A 25593-nucleotide genomic window follows, 5' to 3' on the forward strand; every position below is an offset into this window, starting at 1 on the left:
AAATTTTTACTCGAATATTTTCGATGATGGATTTTTTTTTCACATCTCAATGTCTCATGCATAGCATGGGATGGGGCCGTTATTTTCAACACATCATCATTTTACAGCTTATGTTTTGATATGGTAGGGCCCTCCATCTCTACCCAAACCCAAGCATATATGGTGGGGCCCACCATCTCCACCAAAATCCTTTCAAAGGGTGGGCCCCACCATTTACACCATGTTTTGACAGGGTGGGTCCCATCCACTCAAATTCGTGCATTGGGTGGGGGCCACCATTTTAGCTCATGTTTTGATGGGGTGGGTCCCATGATCTCCACCCAAGCACATGCATAGGGTGGGGCCCACCGTTTTACACCTCATGTTTTGATGGGCTTGGGGTTGGGCCCATTATTATACACCTATGCATAGCATGAACCAAGAATGCTAGTTATAAGATACTTGTGACGAATGCTCTACATGTGCACGCCAACCCAGCAGGAACTACTAGTATCACATATTGGAAATTTGAATCTAACCATTTAGCTGTGGGGCCAATCTGTTCGATTTTTTGGACGACATGGCCGTTATCATATGGAAAGCCTCCTACGTTTTGGGAGTGTTGGGTGTCCTTTGGTTTCTACGATGATGCCAAAATATTTATCCCTAGTGTGGCTTTTATGTACGTGGCCTCTTAGTGGTGCACAAGTGTTGAGCATGCTTGCTTCCATTGATCTTTATTTATACATCTGTAAACTGGTGAATTGTTTCTGTTCTGTACAGTCTTCTTTCTTGATTGTCTATTAATCCATCCTATCTCCATGTTATGTTATTGAGAGTTCCTTGCATTGTATTTCCTGGTCAGGATTATAAACACTGTTACTGTTTGTGCAAAAATGTATTGCACACTTCCAAATGGGTAAACACTGGCGTTGGATAAAACTTTCTTGTTTTAATGTATTTCTAAAAGGTAAAATCTTATTTTGTTTTCTGTTTCAGGTATGTACACAACAATATATTTTTCAGTTTTGCCGTGGATGCTGACATTGGGCAGATGTCCAAACATGATTCATCGAGTGTTGAATCCAAATTTCAACAGGGTTCTGAACATTACGAAAATGCACACATTGCGAGAATTCCCGAATCATCGGAAAAAACTCCCACGAACTTGTACCCTGGAACTGGTGGTGGGTCGAATGACAAATCTGATGGATCAAATCCTGATGAGCTTCACAGTGTTGGAGATGTGGGCTCCGACATATCTGCTGAGGCACAGATGGTTGATAGTGAGCAGGCCACATATGCATCTGCTAACAATGACTTGAAAGGCACCAAAGCTTACCAAGAGGCTGATGTTCCTGGCATCTATAATCTTGCTATGGCAATTGTTGATTACAGGGGTCATAGAGTAGTAGCACAGGTGTATTTCGAAGCTGTCACCCCGTATTTTTTTCTCTTCTCAGGATAGCATCACGCTGGTTTACTCTCCTTGCTTACTTTTCATATCTCTGGCTGTTAATTGCTATAATTTAGGCGTCACTTCGAATTTATTGATGAGACATCTGTGATGTGCCCGACACGCGTGTCGATATGTGTTGACACACTTTTCGACACTTTTAAATTTACGGCTAGAAGTGTCAGACTTAATGTGGATGTGTTGACACGTTTTTGTAGCATGTCAAGTATGATATTATGTTTTATTATTAAATAGTGTATTTAATTCTGTTATTAACTCATCTTTTATTATAAACTCTTCTTTTAGCTCTTCTTTAACTAATATTTGTTATTATATCCCCTTCCCTAAACCTGCTACCCTAAACAAACTCTTACGTTTTATTAAGATTTATTAGTTTGTTAAGTGAATACTGTAATTATATTGTTGCAAATTATGATAGTAATCATTAATTTTATATGTATCTACGTGTATAGGTGTGTCACTATTTCTAGATTTTTAGGGGGTGTCATGTCAGACATCTCGTATCCATGTCGAAAGTCGACACACGAATCTGTGCCCACAAATCATGATTATATATATTTTGAGAAAACATTTCCTACACACTTGTGTAGGTAAGTTACCTACACACTAGCTTAAAATACAGTGGGGGCCCACATTGTTTGGGTGATCCAAACCATTCATTTGAATGGTCCTCACAGAGATAGGGTGTCCACAAAAAATCAGATCCATAGGATCATCCCAACCCTACGATTTGTGGAGGTAAAATGGATAAACCTTCACAAATTAGTCCATTTTTTGCCTCCATAGTTTGAATGGTTGGGATGATCCTATGGATCTGATTTTTTGTGGACACCCTATCTATGTGAGGACCATTCAAATGAATGGTTTGGATCACCCAAACAATGTGGGCCCCCACTGTATTTTAAGCTAGTGTGTAGGTAACTTACCTACACAAGTGTGTAGGAAATGTTTTCTCATGTATTTTATGTTTTAGTTGTGTCCCTGTTTCTAAATTTTGGGGGGTTATTTCAACACGGGCCACTCGTGTCCATGTCCACAAATCATAGGTTAATTGCCAGTAAATTGACAATTACTGTTATCTTCTCATGCTCGATGCCTGCTGAGAATTGCTCAAAACATAAAGGTCCATAATACCTAGCTATCTGTTTGGTCAGCATTGTGTAATTTATTTTTCTTTACTGTATTTTTTGCATATTCAGATTTTCACATTCATTCAACAACCCCTATGGACTGTGAATACAAACTAATCCTATGCAATGACATGATAAGCTTCTAACTATTCGTGAATACTTCATTTCTGTAGCACTAGGTAAAACATGGATGAGAAAAAAATGCCTTCTTCAACAAAAAAAATGTCGTCTTGAAAAAAAAATTCAATCTTTGCATGGACAACTGCTGTGTCTGACCAGATATCCTGGAAGCAGAATGATGGCATGCAAGGGGTCAATAGCTTGGTTTAAAATTTCGGCCGAATACCGACATTTCGGATTTTGTTTGGGACCAAAATCGAAACCACCTAAATCTGAAATTTCGCCCAGAATCCAAAATTTCGGCCAAAATTTTGGCACAATAATGAAATTTGGTTTTTTTTTACCGAAATTTGGCCAAACTTTCGGTAACCGAAACCGAAACCGAAATTTTAAAACTTGGTCACTAGAGCTGCACCACCATGTTCTTGCAGGAACCTGTGAAGTGTACTTATTAGTGATAAATTTCTATGATGTGTCCGACTCAAATGATAGTCGTAGTCACAAATGCTAGGTTTCATCCCGAATGGTCCCTGAGTTCCTGTATGTTGTTCATATGGTTGGACGGAGTTATTGGTTTGCTCTGTAACAATCAACAATATTTGACTATTTGAGTTGATGCATTTCCCGTTTGCTCTGTTGATCAACAATATTTGACTATTTTAGTTGATGCAGTTTCCCCCTTCAATCTTATTTCATGTCTGATGTTTTTTTTAATCAATATCAACTTATTTATGTTTACTCATTGATTCTGTTAAAGTATAAAAGATTAAATAACGCCTTCTCCAACAGCTTAAGCTTTTGGAGTAACCGGTAGTTTCACATGCTATCAGAGTAAAGGTCCTGAGTTCAAACATCCTTGATGTAAAAATAAATCCACTTGCAATGGTCAACTCAAAAGTGGGGCCACATGTGCCACATGTAGGCCAACCCAAAGAAAGAGGGGCCACACGTGAGGAGTGTTAAAGTATTAAAGATTAAATATCGCCTTCTCCAACAGCTTAAGCTTTTGGAGTAACTGGTAGTTTCACAGATTCTATGCTAGATATTTCTATTATTTTTCTTAAGCTTAGAAGCAGCCATGTATTTATCCTGTTCTCGTACTTTCCATCTGCAGAGCATTATACCTGGTATCCTTCAGGGAGATAAATCAGACTCACTTCTCTATGGTTCTGTTGACAATGGCAAGAAAATTTGCTGGAATGAAACATTTCATTCCAAGGTGAAGTGCTTTTTTTGAGTTATTTTTTTCTTAATCTCTTATCTTTTACTATTCCAAGATGAGGTGTTTCTCTGAGTTGGTTTTTTCTTTAATCTGTTGTCTTTTACTTTGCATTATTTTACTATATTTTAACACGGAATAATATTTTTTTTAACTGGTTTTAACACGGTATAGCTTGGACACTTTTGTAAAATATCTTGCTTTAAATTGTCTAGAAACAAATATCGATTTCCTGGGTAGGTAAGAAAGGATCATCATCTTACAAAATTTTATCTGCGCGACAGATCTAATCAGGCCCATTAGTGTTATCAACCGTTTCAAATCGCCCCGAGCCAATCATCGACTCGCCCAAGTCAACTCGGATTGACCTTGAGGAGTTCTCAGATTTACCTTGAGCTAGTTCTCGTCGTAGTTCGAGTTTTTCCTTCTAAGTTAACCAAAAAATTCCCTCGCCTCATCTGATTTAATGTAAAATTGGCCGTGTCAATCATTAATTCACTTGAGTTGACTCCTTTTTACCTTGGCTGAGTTCTCTACTGAGTCTGAGTTTTTAAACTCTGATGTTATCAGCCTCAATGTTATTCTGAATTTTGCTGAGAATGTTGATAAAAATCTTTTGTTAATGTCATACTGAGGACTGCTAATTCATGCCGTATTTCATCACTTTTTTTTTTTGAAAGATGACAAATTTCATTAATATTAAGTTTAGCAATCGGGACCAGTAGTCCCATCCTGCAATTACAAAATATTAAGGCGGACTGGACCGACATGCCGGATCCAGTCCAAAGAGATAAGTGGATCATAGACATTGGTTTGAATACATCCCTGAACTACACAAAAGACATCCCTATACTGCACAAAAGACGAAAAGACCATATTCTGTACATCTTCTAACATCCACAAAGTAGGTACCATCTAGCCAACATGAGTCCACCACTACTACTTAGCCACCATCTAAATCCTTTGCATTTAACCACAATAACGCCCATCAAATTGGTCCTATGATGGTTCTCCAGAAAGAATACTTTAAACTTGTCCTCAAAATGGATCCAACGCCGAACCCCTCTAGCTATCCTCCCAGAAATCCAATCAGCACTAACCTCCTGAAATCATATACTTTGTTGAATTCTTCAAATCCAGAATTGGGCCTGTCACTTCAGAGAAAAACACCTCCTCATCCAACATAAAGAGTGAAAGCTCCTTTTCCGATGGAACCTGCACCTCTGAGGCTTTCTTCCTAGCAATCATAACCTCTAAATTACTCATCACCCTCTTCTTGTCCTCCTTCCACCGAGAGCGCCGGGAAGTCAGTTCTTCCTTCAAAAGCTTGAGAAATAAGGGGTGCTTGTGCAGAGGGGAATGCGATTCTTTAAGTGTCCATTTGTCGGTGAGCCTAAAGAGCGCTTCTCGCATCCCATTGGCTTCCTCCTTGAATGCTTTCCATTGCTGTTTTAAGAGGTCCCTGGTGACTTCAGGAGAGTGTGTTGAAGCATATTCCTCTGCTTATACCATCCTTTTTAAGACTTTTAAGGAACTTTCCATTTCTAGCAAATCCACAGGCAATTTCCTCTTTTTGCTGGAAGAAGAAGAAGACGGGCCAAAGGAAGGAGAAGGCCAAGGCTGATTTTCCATTTCGATTCTCAGACCCCAAAACACCGAAGAGGTTAGAAACATCCAGGAAAAGAATCTTCTCGAGGTGAATATTGAGAGAAGATTGATTAACCAAATAGAGAAGGAACTCTTGCAATCATGAGAAAGCATTAAATGCGCTGAAGCACTTCCCATATTCTTCATTAGTTTTTCGGTTTCTGCATTGTTCCTATTGCACATAACTCATTATCCAATCTTATCAGAGCAAATGTCTTTTGCACTTCCCAGCGTGCGAGTCTCCTTACCTTTGCAGAGTTACTCATTAATGTAACCGCCAAGCCCCAAAATTACTAAATTTGAGGAATACCCCTTGCTAGCACTATTCGTAGACCTACGGATCGTTTCCATTAAAATCCGTAGTACCAGCGTAAGATAGCCATAAGGAGACCCCAAAATCGAACCGGCCACGTGTTCAGATGGGTCTTCTTTCCTAGGTTTGATTAATTGGTTGATCCTGATCTCAAATAAGGTTACATTGAATCCTCAGCCACAAAATAAATCATTGCCCTTCACTGGAAGTCTTGACTAGTATGACTGGGCCACCTTTCATACTCAGTTCCTTAGCTCCATAATGTTTATTTTGAAGTACAAGGTTTTTTACCTCCTAGGTTTCCAAAGAACTCTCTTAAACCCTTATGTTTCCAAAGTCCTAGCTTCATAGGGAGCAGAGTTCAGGACTCCCCAAAGCTTCATCAAAGTTTTATCCAAGGATTTCCAGATGGTTACCGCCCAAAGGGACGGTACCCATTTTCCAGGTGTCAGATATGGCCCGTTTGGTAGTAGCTTCCTTGGCACAAGTCTCCCCTCGTGATTGATGAAAGAACTTCCCCAGCCTAGTGGGACTCCCCTCATGCAAGTAGCCTTTTCCTTTATTCCTAGGGGTACTTGTCTTTTTCATACCTTGTTTTAGGATGTGTAAGGCCCTGGTAACTTTTTCTTGTAGACTGACCACAGGTAAGGATACACCAGTCAAATCACTCATCTTTGTCTTGTGAAAAGCTGCCTTCCAGGTCCGACTGGAGAGTTCCGGTCTAGAGACCGCTTTGACCGGTTCTGTCTAGGTGTTTTGAAATTTGAAATTTGAAAATATTTGGTGGGCCCACATCGAAGAAGAGGTGTCTGGATTAGCTTGGGGCTCAGTAGCATGTTGCCACGTGGTCGAAGATCTAATTGTTGGCATCTCCATAGTCGCCTTTTCCCCGGCCGGCAAATCCTCGAAGGAAGAAACCGGCAATCTATAATTCTTTAAGGTCTTGGCTTGTTGCTACGCCTCAAGATAGCTTGAGGATGGCCGATTGTTGTCAGGCGATTGAGGAGAAGCTCTATGCCTGTATTTCTTTCATTGACTCGTATCTCATCTTTCTCAGCGTTTGGGGGAGAGAACACCTCAACGCCTATTTTGAACAATGAATCCTGTATCTGGAGATCTATAAATGAATGGCGAAGCTTCCACTATGGTACTAGAATTTTTGCCGACGCATATCTCATACAGTCAGAGTGATCCCCTTTCATGTCTGTTTCAAGAACCTCACCAAAAAACGTCCCCAGAGCTTCAACTGTTGAGATGGCCCATTCATGAAGAGGGATACCCAGAAATTTGAACCAGGCTGTTCTAGATCCCTGTTGATAATTCTTATTCCAGGATTTAAGGGAAGATAAATAGCTACCAAATGCATTTTCCCCCAAATGCAATAGTGTGGAGGCCATACTCTCTTCTTCAAACATGAATAGAACCTCACTAGAGGAAAGTATGAAAGGTTTCGGGAGATGGGATATCCCAAAACCACTTCGCCCATCTCCATAGATCTTCCAGATTCCACTCTTCTTGTTTAATCCTCCCGATTAGGCATGATTTCATAATCCTCTTTCTCTCATCAATTTCTTTTCCAGAGACCATGATAATTGGGTTTCCGTTTTTATAGATGAGTGACGTCTTTCCAGAATCTGGCCAAATTTTTATATCCTCCCGACGCCGATGAGTGAGAGGTTTGCCTTTGGTAATGGCGACTTTGGCTCCATAGTTTTTGCCATTACATCGTCTACACACCTTGCGCCATTTGAAATTCATGTACCTGCATCTCTTACAAGTCCAGTCCCCCGGCCTTGGGGTTCCATTCCTCGAGTGATCCCCTTTCATTTTTGTGTTTTTTGTTTTCTTTTATATTTTCTGCTCTTCTTTTTTTGTATTTCATCACTTCTATCCTATGATTTGTTGATGTCACCCACTCACAAGACTGCTTTAAGATGCTAAGTACTTCTTGCTACATGGCCATCAATCAGGTGTTTTTAGCCTTCTTTAATGCTATTGAAATTTAATTTTTTTTATAAATACTCAATTAAGAGGGCGAGCCTTGGCGCAATGGTAAGGTTGCTCCATTGTGAGCTGGTGGTTCGAGTCACGGAAACAGCCTCTATGCAAAGCAGGGGTAAGGCTGCGTACATCTAACCCTCCCCAGACCCCGCAATGGCGGGAGCCTCGTGCACTGGGCCGCCCTTTTTTTATATATAAATACTCAATTACATAACTTCACACAAAACATGCGACTTGGTGTGTGGAACAGATGGAAACCTCCTTTCATACAATGCTTGATTGTTTTACTTCCAGTTCAAATATAAAACAAAAAACTTGATATTTTTACAGGTTCTCTACACTTGATTAAGTTCGAAATATATGAAATTTTGTATCATGGAAGCCAACCTTTTTTTTTGAACTCGTTGAAGAAAAGTCACCATTAATCATTTATTATTATCGTTTCAAGCTTTGAACTCCTTGCTTAAATACAATGGCAGAATTACATTTTGGTTTCCATTATCCTATGCCTATGGCTCGTATCAGGAGCTCTGGTACCAACTTTTTGATGGGATAAATTGACAAATAACTTAGCCAGTCCGGGGCCATTGTTGTGTATGGCTTATTTTGCAGTGACCTGGCGCTATGACACATTATTAACTGTGTTGTTATCTTTATGGATTTATCCCGCTGATCATCTTTTGATCAGCAAAAGAGATAAAATGATGCATTATCGTTGGTTTCTAATATCACCAAGAAGCAGCATGTGCATAAGATGAGTGTAGCGGAGATGCGAATGCTTAGATGGAGGTGCAGCCACACAAGGCTAGATAGAATTAAAAATGAAGACATTCGTAAAAAGGTGGGGGTGGCTCCAATTGAGGAGAAGATGAGAGAGCACCGCTTAAGATGGTTTTAACATATCCAACCTAGGCCTTTGGATGCTCCGGTGAGAAGAGGTGACTTGTGCCAAATTGATGGAGTAAAAAGAGGTCGGGGCAGACCGAAAACAACTTGGAGAAACATTGAGGAAAGACTTGATAGCTAGGAACATAATAGAGAACTTGACCTTGGATAGGATAGAATGGAAGAAAATGATCCACGTAGAAGAATCCAACTAGAACCAGGATTAGCCTTCTTCATGATTTTTTTCCTAAAGGATTCATTTAGCCTACCTCAACTAGTTTGGGACAAAGGCTCTGCTGAGTTGAGTTGAGAACATGGATAACTTGGATATGATCCAGCCTATAAATATATCTTCAATAAAATATACGATTCTTTTTATTTTCTTGATTACTTTTTGGAATAGGATCCCACAAAGAAAAGCTTTGATACCAAAATTGATGCAACACCGTGAAGAAAAATTGAGAAAAGGGGAGAGAAATAGACGAGAGGGGATAGAATTAGAAGAATAGGGGAAGAAACGAAAATAACCAGAAGAATAGACGAATTTAGGGAGAGAAGAGAAGAAATCAGAAGAGAGAAGAAGAAAACTAGAATTAGAGGGAGAATAATCTTTATTCAATATCAATAATCATCAAAAGTTTTCAATAAAGCTGTAAAGAGGCTATAAATAGGCAATTAACAACCTAAAAGATAGAAACTTACTAAAACAAGAATTCATAAAAGACTAAACTTCTTAATTCTAAATAACATGAAAAATAGAAGCCTAAAAACTAAATAACATGGAAAATAAATGCCTAGAAATCCTAACGGGCAAATATGCCACTTATTTAAGCTTAAAATCTGCATCATTCTCCCCCGGTTGAAAAAGAACTCGCCCTGGAGTTCTAGTCCACCTGGGTCCAAGATGTAAACAATCCATTGAAGTAGTAGAACGCGTAATCCGGCGGAAGCAATCATGATGTCTAACGCGCGAGACAATCGGGAGAAGCATTTGCAGGGTAGGCGGAAGAAGAGGGAAGAAAGTGCCCATGTAGACTCATGCGAACAGAATCTGTGGTGGAGAAGTAAACTAGCTGGGAAGATCGCAACGTACTCCTCCTGGATCGGCAAAACAGCTATGAGCAGTATCAATCCATGATCAGCAGCAAGATGGTCATCTGGTGCACTGAAATCGGCGGGCTCGACCTACATAATCATCTCGATCGGGGCATCCACTGGAGAAGCAATGCTATCAGTGTGCTCATGTAATGATATGGAATCGGCATCCTCAATGATCAGCTCGTGCTGTATGCTCTGGTAATGCCTCAACGATCTGGTCACTTGGCTCGGACTCAGGCAATGGATCTGCCTCATGTGGATCTGCCACAATATCTGCCTCAGAAGAGTGAAGCTCACTCTTTAGATGATCGGCAATCAATGCGGTAGAAATCTCAGAAGCACCATGCGCAACGATGTCGATATCAGCAATCAACTGACTCTCTAACTCTGGATCGTCCATCTCAGAGTCTGAATCTGATGGAATCAAAGGCTCAACATCAATGATCTCATCAATACTAGCATCTGGACCCGTAAGAATATCAGCAACGAGTAAGACGGATGAAGTAGTGGAGCGACTTTGCAAATCTGACTCACGCATGCGACGCTCTAAATTCTCAGCTTCAATTTTAGCTTCGCGTGCACGACGGGCTGCTGCTTCTTGTCGAGCGAATTCTTCACGCTTCAATCTCCGTAGATAGTGGAGCGTATAAAAAGTCATAAAAAAATCACGAACATCCTTCCAACGACAGATTGGAGGCTCGCTTCTTCTACGAAGGTACATTTCCATGAGGTCCCATGAGCATCGGGCTTGTCGTCGCACAGTTTCTTTAGCCCAATAGATAGTCGCTTGGTGATCATGGCCATTGTACTCATGATATGCATCTAGAGCATCAATCCACTATAAACATGCATCCTCATAATAGCTAAAGGGAGTGCGTTTATTCCAATAGCTTTCATCGTACCCATCAAAATATGGAATAAATGGTGGAGGCATAGGGATCGATGTCGAAAACTGAAATCAACTGTCTGATCTGTCTGGCATGTCGAAAGAAGCACAACGTCTGTTGTGGATTTGAAATCGGATGAGTGAAAGCTGATGATCGGAAGAAGGGGCGCGATCAACGGCTGAGATGGCTCCAGAAACTATGCTGAAGACGGCTGCCAGCTGCTGAAAATAGGCTAGATGCGTTCTAAAAGTTGTCACGAACAACTTTCGTGTTGACGGTGGAACCCAACTGTCAGCGGAAATTGCCCAAGTGAAGAGAGAGCAAATGTGGAGAGGAGAGTGAAAAGAAAGATTTTTGTTTGTTTTTTTTACTGATTATTTTTTCTCACTCGAGTAGAGTCTCAGCCACGTGACTGAGAATAAGTCACCTAACTGAGAAAGAATGAAAAATAAAGGGGGGTGCCTAGGAAAAAAATGTAGTATTTTGTAATCCCAATGAATATAAAAGAGGGGTGCCCAGGGGAAGAGAGGGTAAATATTACTTAGGGGGGGGTGTGAGGGAGTGTAATAAACTAAGGATGTCTGTTGCGAAACAGATTCAATCGAATCTGTACGTCACAGATTAATAAAGGGGGGTGGTGTCCTAGGAAAAAAGGGGTCAAAACTCTAACGTGAAATAAGAAGGGGTGGTGTGTCTTACGAAAAAGAGGGGGGGTTAACTTCTATTTTTTTTCTCAGACAACTCACTTAAATAAGAAAAGTAAGAGAGGAGGGGTGGCCAAGGGAGGAAGGGAGGGGGGTACTTTCTCTAAAACCAAAAAAAAAAAGTAACTTGCTGTAAAGTCACTCTTTGGCCTCTACAAAGCAACTTTACTGGAAAGTGGAAACCTGCCCTTTTTATATTCCTGACAGCTAATAGGAAAGCCGCATCCGATCTTTTTTTTGTTTTATGGGAAACTTACCCTCCAAGTAAGCTGCCTTCCTTATCTTCTATTGTGGCTTTCCAATAATAAAGAGAACTGAAATCCAAATCAATCTCCACCGAAACTATATTTGGAACGTGGAATATGCAATCTCCACGGCAACTGGGAGGGTGGAATTAGCAATAGAATGGAGTGCCAGATTTTATCAAAAGACTTCTTCTCTAGTAATTTAAGTAAGATAAGGTACTTATCTTATTAGGGGGCTGAAAGAAAAAGGAAACATGTGAGTTCCTTTCTCTTTCAAAGAACCAAGTAGCCGGAAATAGGGTTTGGGTGAAGATCTGCAGGGAAGGAGGGCTGCTAATATTCGGAGGTTTTTTTAAAAAAAAATAAAAATTTAGTGTTGGTTTGGACTGGGTTAAACAGGTTGCTGATGAACGCTTATGGGGTTTGGGTGAAAAACTAAGATCTTGGTTTCTACACAAGGAAATGCTGAAATTAAGGAGGTGTTATGGAACCCATAAACAAGGAATAATGGAGACTATTGGTGGGTTTTGGGTTCAAGTTGTGGAAGAAAAGGCTAGGTTTAGGGTTTAATGGCAAAACTGGGCTGAAAATCTACTGTTAGGAATCTTCTAAAGGTGGGGCTTTCGGCTGATTTAGAAGGGTTTGAAGGGGCTAGGTTAGGCTTAGGGTTAGAAAAGGGATATGGGTGGCGGTTAGGCAGCAGGGAGGTGGTGGAAAAGGGGTTCTAGGTTAGGGAAAAAGATAGGTTGGGGCTGATTTTTAATGGGGAAAAAAAAAGTGATAAACGAACCTGAATTTCTGAGATTTGAGGCTCGATCGTCGAAGACCAATTTGTGGAATCTTGGATCTGTGGCTCTGATACCAAATTGGTATAAGATCTCACAAAGAAAAGCTTTGATACCAAAATTGATGCAGCACTGTGAAGAAAAATTGAGGAAATGGGAGAGAAATAGACGTAAGCGGATAGAATTAGAAGAATAGGGGAAGACACGAAAATAAGCTGAAGAAGAGATGAAAATAACCAGAAGAATAGACGAATTTAGGGAGAGAAGAGAAGAAATCTGAAGAGAGAAGAAGAAAACCAGAATTAGAGGGAGAATAATCTTTATTCAATATCAATAATCATCGACAGTTTTCAATAAATGGGAAGAATAAGGAGAAGAAAACCAGAATTAGAGGGGGAAGAAAAGACGAAAATAACCTGAAGAAGTGATGAAAATAACCAGAAGAATAGACGAATTTAGGGAGAGAAGAGAAGAAATCAAAAGAGAGAAGAAAACCAGAATTAGAAGAAGAATCTTTATTCAATATCAATAATCATCAAAAGTTTTCAATAAAGCTGTAAAGAGGCCTATAAATAGGCAATTAACAACCTCAAAGATAGAACCCTACTAAAATAAGAATTCCTAAAAGACTAAACTTCCTAATTCTAAATAACATGGAAAATAAAAGCCTAAAAACTAAATAACATGGAAAATAAATGCCTAGAAATCCTAATGGGCAAATATGCCACTTATTTAGGCCTAAAATCTGCATCACTTTTCTTTTAAAGGATACTAGGAATGAAAGGTTGTTGGTTTATATTAAAATTTACAATGTTATTGAAACAACTATCAAGCTAAAAGATTTGCAAATGCAGCTTTATTTTTTTGTGGCTGAAAGGTCATACATGTAAACTTGCATCCATTTGCATTTCTTTTTCTATATATGTATTGTTTAATGTAATTGTCTTTACTTCATGATGCTCTTGACAGAGAGTGTTTCCATTAATAATAAAATATTTATTGCACCACCTTATATTTTTTTGTGTTTTCTTTTCCTTTACTATGTATCTTAGTAACTCTGTACTTTTCACGGATTGTGTGATGAGAACCTATTTTTATGTTTCTTTCAGGTACTAGAGGCTGCTAAATGGCTCCATTTGAAGGAACATATGGTTCTAGATGGATCCGGAAATGTTGTAAAGTTAGCTGCACCAGTGGAATGCAAGGGTATTGTTGGCAGCGATGACAGGTGATAGATTGCACTTGGATCTTCCATAAGCCTTTGGAAGGTACACTTCATGTATGAGCGTATCTCAGTTTTTTGCATGTTTTCTGCTCTATTTTCAGACATTATCTTTTGGACTTGATGAGGGTAACTCCCCGAGATGCAAATTACAGCGGTCCCGGATCCCGATTTTGTGTTTTAAGACCTGAACTTATTGCTTCCTTTTGCAAAGTAAGTTCATGCTTTGAACTTTGATGGAAACTGGTTTTAGTTTTATGTTCGCTTTCTAATTTTATCATGGTTTAATCTGAGCAAGGCTGAAGCTGCAGAGAAGTCAAATTCTATTTCTGAAACTGATGGGGATGTCTTGGTGGCACCTGATTCTCAAAGTGTTACCAGTGTTGATGTAGAGGTGAATACTGAGACAGTGGCCGCAGCTTCCAATTCCCAGGTAGTAGGTTTTGTCTCTTTCTGTCACAAATATCTCCGATATTTTTAAAATATCACGTTTTTATCGCGACATTTTGATAAAATGACAAAATCTTGAAATAATCCCAAAATTTAAAATATATAACGATATTTTCATTTTTATTATAAAATATCGCATTAATATCACGATATTATCCCGATTTTTTTTAATATTTTTATTTAATATTTTTTCTTAAATTTTATATTTATATATATTTTTAAATATGATTTTTTCCCGATATAAACCTGAAAAAATAAAAAAACTTAATATATACTGAGATTTTCCCTTGCCAAGAAATTTCCGAGATCAGTATTTGTGACAAAGGTCTCTTTCAGGCCTACCAATTTTATGTCATTGCCGACAGGTTTTCTTTGGAACTACTTCCATAAATAGAGCTTGCCCTCCATGCTCTGCTCTTAGCCATTTTTTGCAGCATATCAAACCAGTGTTGGTCTTTGTTTGAAGTACCCTGCCATGAGATACCATGGAGTATAGTCATGCCATGGCTCGAACCATGAATTGAGTTAGTTCTAGTCATCATGACGCATGCTATTGCCTGATGGTGCACCACATGGCATCAAAGCAAGGTGCCATCTGCCATCAAAAAAACATTTCTGACATAGGAGCAAAAAGCTAAATGATGTGCCACGTGTTACTCTCAGAGTATACTCTGATGTTTTGTGACATTGGCACCTCTTGTCTTGAGCTACTTTAAAAAAAATACATTTTCAATAGATGAAAACTTTCAGAATGTTTGCTTCCAAGCACCACCAGAATTGTGTTGATGAAATGCCTCATTGGTTGTTGCTAATAATTTCATATTAAAAAGATGTTGACTGGTATATGTATATTGTTCTTTTATGTAGGACACATCAGAAGAGGAGCATGTAAAGGCTGCTCAAGAATGTAATTCTGCACCTCTTGAAAGTAGTAAATCACACGAGGAGATACTATTGAACCCTAATGTATTTACTGATTTTAAACTGGCTGGTAGTCAGGAGGTAAGTCTTGCATGTGTAACAATATATATTGTCATTTTCCTTTGTCTTTGTAATTCACATTGGAGGTGATTTCTCTTTTCATATTCCCTCCTTTATTTATCAGGAGATAGCTGCAGATGAAGCAAGTGTGGCGAAAGTTGGCAAGTATCTTGTTGATGTTGTTCTTCCCAAGTTCATCCAAGATCTTTCTACACTCGAGGTAGCACCCATGGATGGTCAGACTTTAACTGAAGCCCTCCATGCTCATGGAATTAATATCCGTTATATTGGAAAAGTAAGCATTTATTGACTTGAATTTTGAGATCTTTACTTATCCAACCGTCACTGTATTCATGTTGATGTGTCTTAACCTGTTTTCCAGGTAGCTGATCGGACCAAAAATTTTCCTCATATATGGGATCTGTGCGTCACAGAGATTGTTGTCAGGTCTGCAAAGCATATTCTCAAGGTGACCTGTCTTACCTAACATCACAATTTCAACAATTTCTAACGCATATTGGGGCTTTTCTTGCCTTTGGCAGTTATTTGTAGTAAACATCATTGTTCAAATCTCCTTGAGTCAATCATCAACTCGCCCGAGTTAACTTGGATTTACCTATGCCGAGTTCTCGTCTGTGTCCGTGTTTTTCCCTACCAAGGGGAAGATGGTCAAATAGCTCTAACATGCCTCTAGCAACACCACCACCATGCGCAAGAGCATCTACCTCTTTGTTAGCAGAGCAATACACATTCTAGAATTCTGTTGTATGTCCCTTCATCATTTCTAAAACCTCCTCAATAACATCTAGAAACCTCCAAGTATATTCCATACCGAGCTTCACCTAACAGATAACATTGAAAGAATCCCACTCCACCACAATGGCATCAAGAAGGGCGAGATCAACAAACCGGATACCATGCAAAAGGGAGCGGACTTCCACCTCATTAGAATCTGCCCTGCCAATTGGACTTGAGAATGCCCACCAAACAATGATGTATGCGCCACAGAGAAGCCTATAATGCTGAAAGGACCTGGTTTCCCTTACCTTGATCCATCAAAGTTGAGCTTAACGACCTTGGGGAAGGCACCATAGGGGCCGAGTGGTCAACATTGTTGCAAAAGAGATTAGAGAGAAAGTGAGTGAGTTGGGTATCTCCCCCTCACCCTTTTATTAATATAATAAAAGTTGTACAATAACTACAATGACTAAAATGCCCATAGGCATATAGGCTTATTCTAACACTCCCCCTCAAGCTGGAATGTATAAATTGTACATTCCTAGCTTGTTACATATGTCACTCAGTTTTGATTTATTTAATGGTTTGGTAAACATGTCAGCCAACTGTTCTGCAGAACGAGTAAATACAGCGCGTATCTCTCCTTTTTGGATTCTCTGACGAATGAAATGACAGTAAACTTCAATATGCTTTGTTCTCTCATGAAAGACTGGATTCGTCGCAATATAGATAGCTGCTCTGTTGTCACAATACAACTGTGACGGCGAAGGAAACAGAATACCAATCTTAGCTAGGAGTGATCTCAACCAAATAATCTCAGTCGTAGTATGCGCTATGGCTCTGTATTCTGCCTTTGCACTTGATTTTGCAATGACATCCTGTTTCTTACTTTTCCATGAAACTAGGTTACCTCCAACAAAGGTACAATACCGGGTAGTCGATCTTCTATCCACAGGGGATCCAGCCTAATCAGCATCTGAGAACCCCTCAATTCGTGTATGACCATGTCTTTTGAATAATAATCCCTTTCCTGGTGCACGTTTCAGATATTTGAGTATTTGAACCACTGCATTCCAATGCGAAGTACGAGGAGAGGTCATGTACTGGCTAACCACCCCAACGGCATAGGATATATCAGGGCGAGTAACCGTAAGGTATATAAGTTTGCCCACAAGTCTTCTATACCTACCAGGATCCTTCAACAACTCACCCTCTTCTGGAACCAAGCTTCACATTTGGATCCATGGGTGCAGCTACACGTTTCACACCAAGATTTCCTGTCTCTTCTAACAAATCCAGAACGTACTTCCTCTGTGATAGAGACAAACCACTAGAAGAATATGCAACCTGTATCCCAAGAAAATATCTGAGACGTCCCAAGTCCTTTGTCGCGAACTCTTTTTGTAGGAAGGCTTTCAGTTTTCGAATTCCCCCTGAGTCACTCCCTGTAATAATAATGTCATCGACATATACAATTAACATAGTGCATCCTGCTGAGGACTGATGACTGAATACTGAGTGATCTACACCACACTGCTTGAGGCCAAACCTCATAACTGCGTCGCTAAATCTGCCAAACCATGCACGCGGCGATTGCTTCAACCCATAAATTGCTTTTCTGAGGCGACAGACTGATGAGGACAACTCCCCCTGAGCAACATAACCTGGTGGTTGCTCCATATACACCTTTTCAAGGAGGTCGCCATGCAGAAAAGCGTTTTTCACATCTAACTGGTGAAGATGCCATCCATTATTGACTGCAAGGGAGAGGAGAACCCGAACGGAAGGAATCTTCGCTATTGGGGAAAACGTCTCATGATAGTCGACACCGAATGTCTGAGTGTAGCCCTTGGCCACCAGACGAGCCTTCAGTCGATCAACGGTGCCATCAGGTAAATATTTAATGGAGAACACCCAACGGCATCCTACAGGACGAGCACCAATAGGTAGAGAAACTAGATCCCATGTGTGATTAGAATGCAGAGCTCCCATTTCAAGATCCATTGCCGCTCGCCATCCTGGGTGATGAAGAGCCTCATCCAGAGACTGGGGTAACACAGCAGAAGACACAGACAAGACAAAGCTTTTGAAAGGAAGAGTTAGACGATCATAAGAGACAAAATTAGAAATGGGGTAAGCAGTAGAATGAGAACGAGTACGTGAAGCAATAGGAGAGTCAGAAACAACTACATGAGAAGGTACCTGATGAGAGGGTAAAGAGATCTCTGCCTGTGAAGACGATTTGTCGGTGTGAGGAAGTTGTGCCTGTTGTTGACGACGTTGATATTGAACTTTAGTAGGGGGACGATCTACCCTAGGAGCACACGAATCAACTTGTCCAGTGGGGCAAGCAGGAGGAGGTGCTAAGGAAGTCGGAGGAAGAGGGGGAAGAACAGGAAGAGAAATGGTCACATCTAGTTCCGTTCTGACCTCATGAGGAACGGAGGTAGAGCCAAAGAATGATTCTGATTCAAAAAAGGTCACATCAGCTGATACATACTAACAACGCAGACGCGGACTATAGCAATGATATCCTTTCTGGGTGCGAGAGTAACCCAGAAAAACACATCGTTCTGACCGAGGGTTAAGCTTGTCTCGGCCAGGTCCCAAATGATGGACAAAACAAACGCAGCCAAAGACACGGGGCGTAAGAGGGAATGAATGTTGATGTGGATAAACGATGTGAAATGGAGAATTCCCATGAAGCACCGAAGATGGAAGACGATTGGAGAGGAAACAAGCAGTGAGAATGGCGTCAGACCAGTAGGTTTTAGGAACATGCATCTGGAAGAGGAGAGTGAGAGCCACCTCAAGTAGATAGCGCAGTTTTCTTTCGGCGACACCATTTTCTTGCGAGGTGTATGCACAAGAGGATTGATGGATAATGCCATGAGAGGAGAGATAATCCTGAAAGCCACTAGTACCAGAAAAAAACTCACGTGCATTATCAGTACGCAGGCATTTAAGACTGCAACTAAACTGGTTTTTTATTTCATTATGAAAATTTTGAAATGCAGAGAAGACCTGGGAGCGGTCTTTCAATAGATACAGCCAAGTCATTCGAGAGTAATCATCAATAAAAACAGCAAAATACTAAAATCCATTATTCGACGCAACCCTAGAAGGTCCCCATACATCACAATGAACGAGTTGAAATAAACTATCTACTCTAGTGACAACTCGAGAAGGGAAAGACACTCTATGATGCTTCCCGAGTTCGCAAGACTGACAATGAAATGGAGAGACAGAAGAGAGAACTAAGGATGTTGCCCGGAGGCGCTGAAGTGATGGGTGACCCAGTCAACAGTGCCACTGAAAGGCATCCACTGAACTGTGTAAAGCTGACGAAGAGGGGCTACAGTCAAGATGGTACAGGCCATCCACCTCACGACCCGTTCCAATCGTCCTCCCAGTAGAAAGATCCTGAAAAAACAGTAAGATGGAAAGAATGAGATAGAGCAAGAAAGATCTTTCGTAATTTGGCTAACAGATAATAAACTAAAAGGAGATTTAGGTACACACAATACTGAAGATAGCGGAAGATTAGGTCAAGGACATGTGGTACCAATACCAGTGATAGGGTAGTGGAACCATCAGCTATAGTAATGGACTGAAAAGCAAATGGAAAAGTGCGAAAAGAAGAGAGTTGTGATGAGTTACCAGTCATATGGTTCGAGGCTCTTGAGTCAATGATCCAGGACCCGGAGCTAGAAAGTAATGTAGTATGTGAACTACCTAGCTGGGCAAAGCCCGCAGTGGCCTGTGAAGCACTCTGTCGAAGGTGCTGGAGCTCCTCATAGTTTGCCTGCGTAAAGGAGAATGAGTCATCAGCAGGTGGCAAGGTAGGGGCAGAGACGACTGAGTCAGATGGGACGGAATTGTTGAGGTGAGCTGATCGAGGCGGCCTGAGCTCAGGGTGCAATGTGTAACAAGTCTCAATGATATGGCCATCGCGCTGGCAGTGGGTGCAATAAGGGCGGCCACGCCCACTCCCAACACGACCACCACCACGGCCACGAGCTCGTGAAAAAGAACCACCACCCCGAGAAGGACGAGTACCACCACCACCATCATATGCTACAAGAGCCGAACGGTCAGAAGTAGGGCGGGAGGGAGTCTCGCTAGCGTACTGCTGAGCTCGGAAGTAAGTTTCGTGCAATGAAGGAATGTTCCCAGAACCAAGAATCTGATGGCGCAAATGGGTAAACTCTGGGCCTAGGCTCTCAAGATAGTGCACCACTCGAATCTGTTCCCGTTGACGCCGGAGAACATTAATATCAGAAGTGAGTGGTAGAAAGACATCAAGCTGCTGACATAAAGAGATGAACTTCCCGTAATGAGTTTCAAGAGACATGTCGTCACGACGGAGCTGTATCCACTCAGAGTAAGTGGAACATATACGAGTGATGTTCTCAACCCCAGAATACGTCACTGTAGTATGATCCCAGATCTCCTTCGCAATCGGAAGAAGAATCCGAGTAGAATAAATATCAAGAGTCATATTCTGCCATAGAAGACTCCGTATCAATGCATCTTCCTGCTCCCAGCGAGTATACATAGGATCCTTAGGCGAATGAGGATCCTCACGAAGGAAACAGACTTTGCCTCGCCCAAGTAGGTAAGTCTTAATCGCAACCTTCCACGGTAAATAGTTGGTTCCATCAAACTTGGCAATATTCAACTGTGGGTAAGAATTTTCCACAGGTGCCAAGTGAGAAAATAAGAAGAAGAAGGGGCCGAGGTTGTGGTAGAGGCACTGACGTTAGTGATCATGCCAATGGAGGGATCAACAATGACGGGAGGATCCATAACGACAACGAATATAGACGAACAAAGAAATCACTACCAACAGCAATAGCAAATAGAAAGGAGAGAAAGATAGGCAGAACCAACTAATCAATAGAAAGAGTCATATGACGATGTCAAAGGTGCAGGACATGAGTATAGAGAAACCCATAAAGAACTAGGAAGATGCTGAAAGAGAAATGGAGAAGAGGATTAAAGAAGATCAGCACATTGAGCAAAGAAAAACAATGAAACGCAAGACCAGAAAATAGATTAGGGTAAAAGAGGGTTTTTAGAGGGTATAATAGATTAGGGTTTAAAAGAGAGGAGAAGTAGTGGCACTGTAGCGGATTAGGGTTAGGGTTAGGGTTAGGTGAGAGAGAGGGAGAAGGGGGAGGGTTTAGGGTTAGGGTTAGGGTTAGGGTTGATGGAGAAGATGGAGGGTAAAGGTTTCCCTAGGGATCAGAAACCCTAGGGCTCTGATACCATGTTGCAAAAGAGATTAGAGAGAAAGTGTGTGAGTTGGGTATCTCCCCCTCACCCTTTTATTAATATAATAAAAGCTGTACAATAACTACAATGACTAAAATGCCCATAGGCATATAGGCTTATTCTAACAAACATGAACAACGCTCAACCGGAATTGCATCCCAAGAACAACAATGAATGGATGAAAGACCTCTACATTTTGGAAGCATTGTTGCCCAATGGATCATTGAAGAGAGAATCTACTTTTGAATCTTTTGAAAGCCTCTACTAGTCCACTTAAAATCCTACATTTCCTCTCCAGACCAGCCTCAAAGAAGTCAATAAAGCAAGACCACCCTCATGCCATGGGCCGAAAGCCCAGCCATAAAAGAGCTTGGTGATGTGGCTCAGAATGACCTATGAAACATCGGAGAGGCCAAGAATGAAAGATGAAATCTCCCTAGTATTAGCTACAATGAACGGGCAAGTGATCCACACTCTCCTCAGCTCTATAATACATCGAACAACCATTTATAAGCATCTGCCATGGTTGCAGAGACGATCAATAGTCTAAATCTTATACAGGCAGACAATCCAAAAGAAGGCGCACCCATGATCCTAGCAGGAGAGGGGGATGAAAGGGGGAACCAACTAACTAAAGTAAGATCAGTTGGAGATTCTGTTGTTGGAACTTCACATATTCATCCTCCTATCCTCAGCCTTTCCCGATGAAGACCTCCAACCTCACCATGAAAATGGCCACTGTGTCAATCTACGGATCAAAGAAGTTTTGATGGAACTTAACCTTCTAGTTCACAATGCCTTTTTTGTGAACGAAAGAATCACCAACGCTAGCCTTGTTTTTAGAGGCTACTCTAAAGAGGTGAGGGAAGGCAGCCATCAAAGGCTGATCACCGCACGAAAGATCATGCCAGAAGAAGATCCTCATACCATAACCCATTCTAAGCCCAATGTCCAAGTGAAAAGCATTCAACGATCTCCTCCAAACAGCGACTTTGTGGATTCTGAACTCATCCTGTGACCTCCATCCACCAATACTCGACCAGTACTTCCCAACTATCAGAACCTCCACAATCGATCCTGCTGTTCCCTAAAACACCATAATCACTTACCCAAAAGTGCCTCATTCATTATTCTTAGGCTGTAGATGCCGAGACCACCCTTTCCCTTAGGGCGGCAAACTGCCTCCCAACTAACAGGGTGATACTTTCTGCCGAGACCACCCTTTGCCTTATGGTGGCAAACTGCATCCCAACTAATGGGGCGATACTTTCTGCTTTCCTCATCTTTCCATAGAAACTTCTTCTGACTGTTTATGACAGTAATCGGGCAACAAAATAGGGACATGTGGTACAATGAAAGGTTCTCCAACACAAGCTTGATAAGCATTTTCTTGGCCCTCAAAGAAAACGGGCTTTTCTTCTAAGACAGTAGACTTCTCTCTATCCTCTCAATCACGGGGTCCCATAGGTCATTTGGTGGACAACCAATACAAAGAGGCAACCCCAGGTAAAAGTTTGGATACCCAACTTTTCTGCACTCTACACGAACCTTTTATCATCACCTTCCTCCAATCACACACCTGTCGCAAACAATTCCGAGAATTTTATCTTTATCCTCAGACTCTGTCGTAACACCTCAAAACTGCTTTTAGACTCCACACCTTTTTAGAGCTACTGATCACGAGAGTGACATCTTCATATTGCAAATGGGTAATCTCGAAGTCAGCTGCTCCAAGATTGAAGCCCACGATAAGACCACAATTCCATGCCTTCTCCTTCATTCAGCTAAGTGTTTCAACAACTATTGTGAAGAGGAAAGGCGAGGGCGGATCCCCTTGCCGAAGTGCCCTGGAGGTCTTGAAGAAACCTCTAGGCCACCTGTTCATCAAAACCGAACACCAATCTAATGACACACATCTCCGCATCCAATCTTTCCATCTTGTCCCAATTCCCATCATTGTTAAACTAGTATTAACATCTCCAATCCACCCTATCAGAGGCTTTTTCCATATACAACTTGCGTAAAAATCCACTTCGCCCACTCTTCCTATAGTAGTCTACACCTATTGGCAATGATCGCACCATCAGGAATTTCTCGACCGAGTGCCCTGGAGGTCTTGAAGAAACCTCTAGGCCACCTGTTCATCAAAACCGAACACCAATCTAATGACACACATCTCCGCATCCAATCTTTCCATCTTGTCCCAATTCCCATCATTGTTAAACTAGTATTAACATCTCCAATCCACCCTATCAGAGGCTTTTTCCATATACAACTTGCGTAAAAATCCACTTCGCCCACTCTTCCTATAGTAGTCTACACCTATTGGCAATGATCGCACCATCAGGAATTTGTCGACCGTGGATGAAAGTAGTCTGCGAATCAGACTTCCCAACACTCTCCTTAGACAATCAGCGAGAACCCCACAATCTTATACATGCTACACGCCTATGATTTGTGGACACGGACACGGGTGTCATGTGTCGACACGAACAGGGAGTGTCGGACACGGCGAACTTCCAAAATTTAGAAACTGGGACACGACTAATATATATATATATATATATATATATATATGGAGGTTTAGAATGGATGGCTTGAAATTATGGCCCTATAGATCGGATGGTTAGGATTATGGTATGGAGCTGGTTTGTTAGGAACACCCTATCTATGTGATGTACTATAAAATGAATGGGTTGGATGAGTCAAACTACTATGGGAGATGGTGTATTCTAAGCTCTAGCTCAGCCTGAGCTAGAGCTCAGAAACCACAGCCTCATATATATATATATATATATATATATATATATATATATATATATATATATATATATATATATATTTATATATGTATATATATAACAACAACAACAACAAAAATTAGTTTAGGAAGAGCTAAAAAGAGTTTATAATACAAGAAGAGTTAATATATATATATATATAACAACAACAACAAAAATTAGTTTAAGAAGAGCTAAAAAGAGTTTATAATACAAGAAGAGTTAATAATAAAAGAGGTAAACACAATATGCAATAATAAAACAAAATGTCAGACTTGACACGGCACAAAAATGTGTCCACACACCCACATTAAGTAGCAGTACATTTAAAAGTGTCCAAAGGAGTGTCGACACGGGTGGACACACGTGTCGTGTTGGACACGGCAGGACACGTGTGTCAGCAATAAATTCGAAGTGTCGGTTAAATCATAGCTACCCGCCAAATTGATCGGTCTGAATATAGTCAAGCACTTTGCTCCATCCTGCTTGGGGACGAGTGCTATGAAGGTGGCATTGATGATCCTATCTAAACTAAGGCCGTCGAAGTTCCTAAATTAAGCCTCGCCGCTAATTTCCTTCCAACATATCTGAAATCTAAGCCAAGCAGAAGCCATCGGAACCCAAGGATTTATCCCCCTTTATTGTGAATAAATCATTCCTCACCCAGTCACTGAAGAGAGACTGATCTCTTGTTGACGACCGGGACAAGGGAGCCAAACTTTATCCCAGTCAGAGTTGGCAGCACACCTCCCCCTCGAACTGCGTCCCAAGATGCTTGGAAGAAATCCAAGCACAAGTTGTTTGGACCCAAGGCTCTATCCCCATTCATCGCAAATAGAGCATTTCTCTCCTCCTCGCTGAGTGGAGACTCTAACCCCTCAATGATGAAAGGGTCAAGGGAGTCAAACTCTATCCCAATCCGGTAGGAAGCACACCCCCGTTGGACGAGCAGCACCCCTTGGACGTGCACTTAGACTCATAATATCTCACGATCTTGGAGGAAGAAATAATCACTGGGTTGTCACATTTAGAGTTCTCAATTATCGAAGCCTCTATCTGTTGTCCTCCGCCCGCCACTAGCAATGGTAAGGAAATAAGTCCCTCCCTCAACCACTTTGAGCGTGATCTTTGGCACCACTTCTTCCTTCATGATGATTATTAAACTCTTCCGTAAGTGTCTCCCTCATCATCAAGAGGGCCTTCTTCCTCCTTATTATCCATTCCACTGATCTTGCCAAGAACGTCACCCTTTTCTGACCAGCTAACCCCCTAGTCTTTTGCCTATTTCCTTGTCTTAGTTTTCACAAACCCAAGGTTTTGGACCAACAACGCGTCTGTTGTCCAATGAGTTGAAGCTTCAGTCCACCAACACTCCAGTCTTTCCTTCATCTTAAACTTACCAAACCAAGCTAGCTCAAACTGGAAAGGTGAAAGATCCCAAGAGCCCAGCATTGGATCCAAAAGGATTGGACAATGATCTGAAGTTTGGGAAGAGCAATTTGAAACTGAGAGCTCCACTGAGGGCAAACAAGAAATCATTTCAAGTGACTCTTGCTTTGCACATCTTTGTTCCTCGACCAAGTGACTCTGGCACTGATCAACGGAACATCAAGCAAAAGCATGGATCCCCTCAAAATTGGAGAATGCCGCCATAC

The 25593-nt window shown here is 41.1% G+C and overlaps 1 protein-coding gene across 4 annotated transcripts in view; it reads left to right on the forward strand.

Moving 5' to 3' along the window:
* LOC143893049 (clustered mitochondria protein-like) overlaps window positions 1-25593 on the forward strand; it is a 61516-nt gene that overhangs the window by 17142 nt on the left and 18781 nt on the right. For all 4 annotated transcript variants that reach the window (XR_013255692.1, XR_013255693.1, XM_077397998.1 and 1 more), the window contains exons 11-18: window positions 979-1399; window positions 3821-3925; window positions 13600-13718; window positions 13817-13925; window positions 14011-14145; window positions 15030-15164; window positions 15268-15438; window positions 15526-15612. Coding sequence is in view for 2 of the 4 variants with exons in the window: in XM_077397998.1 (XP_077254113.1) it covers window positions 979-1399; window positions 3821-3925; window positions 13600-13718; window positions 13817-13925; window positions 14011-14145; window positions 15030-15164; window positions 15268-15438; window positions 15526-15612 (1282 nt within the window). In the remaining 2 variants the exon portion in view is untranslated. The remainder of the gene's footprint in view (window positions 1-978; window positions 1400-3820; window positions 3926-13599; window positions 13719-13816; window positions 13926-14010; window positions 14146-15029; window positions 15165-15267; window positions 15439-15525; window positions 15613-25593) is intronic.

This window comes from Tasmannia lanceolata, unplaced genomic scaffold (assembly GCF_043159265.1).
Source record: "Tasmannia lanceolata isolate RefF3 unplaced genomic scaffold, GAP_Taslan_0.1 ptg000015l, whole genome shotgun sequence".
NCBI lineage: Eukaryota > Viridiplantae > Streptophyta > Magnoliopsida > Canellales > Winteraceae > Tasmannia > Tasmannia lanceolata.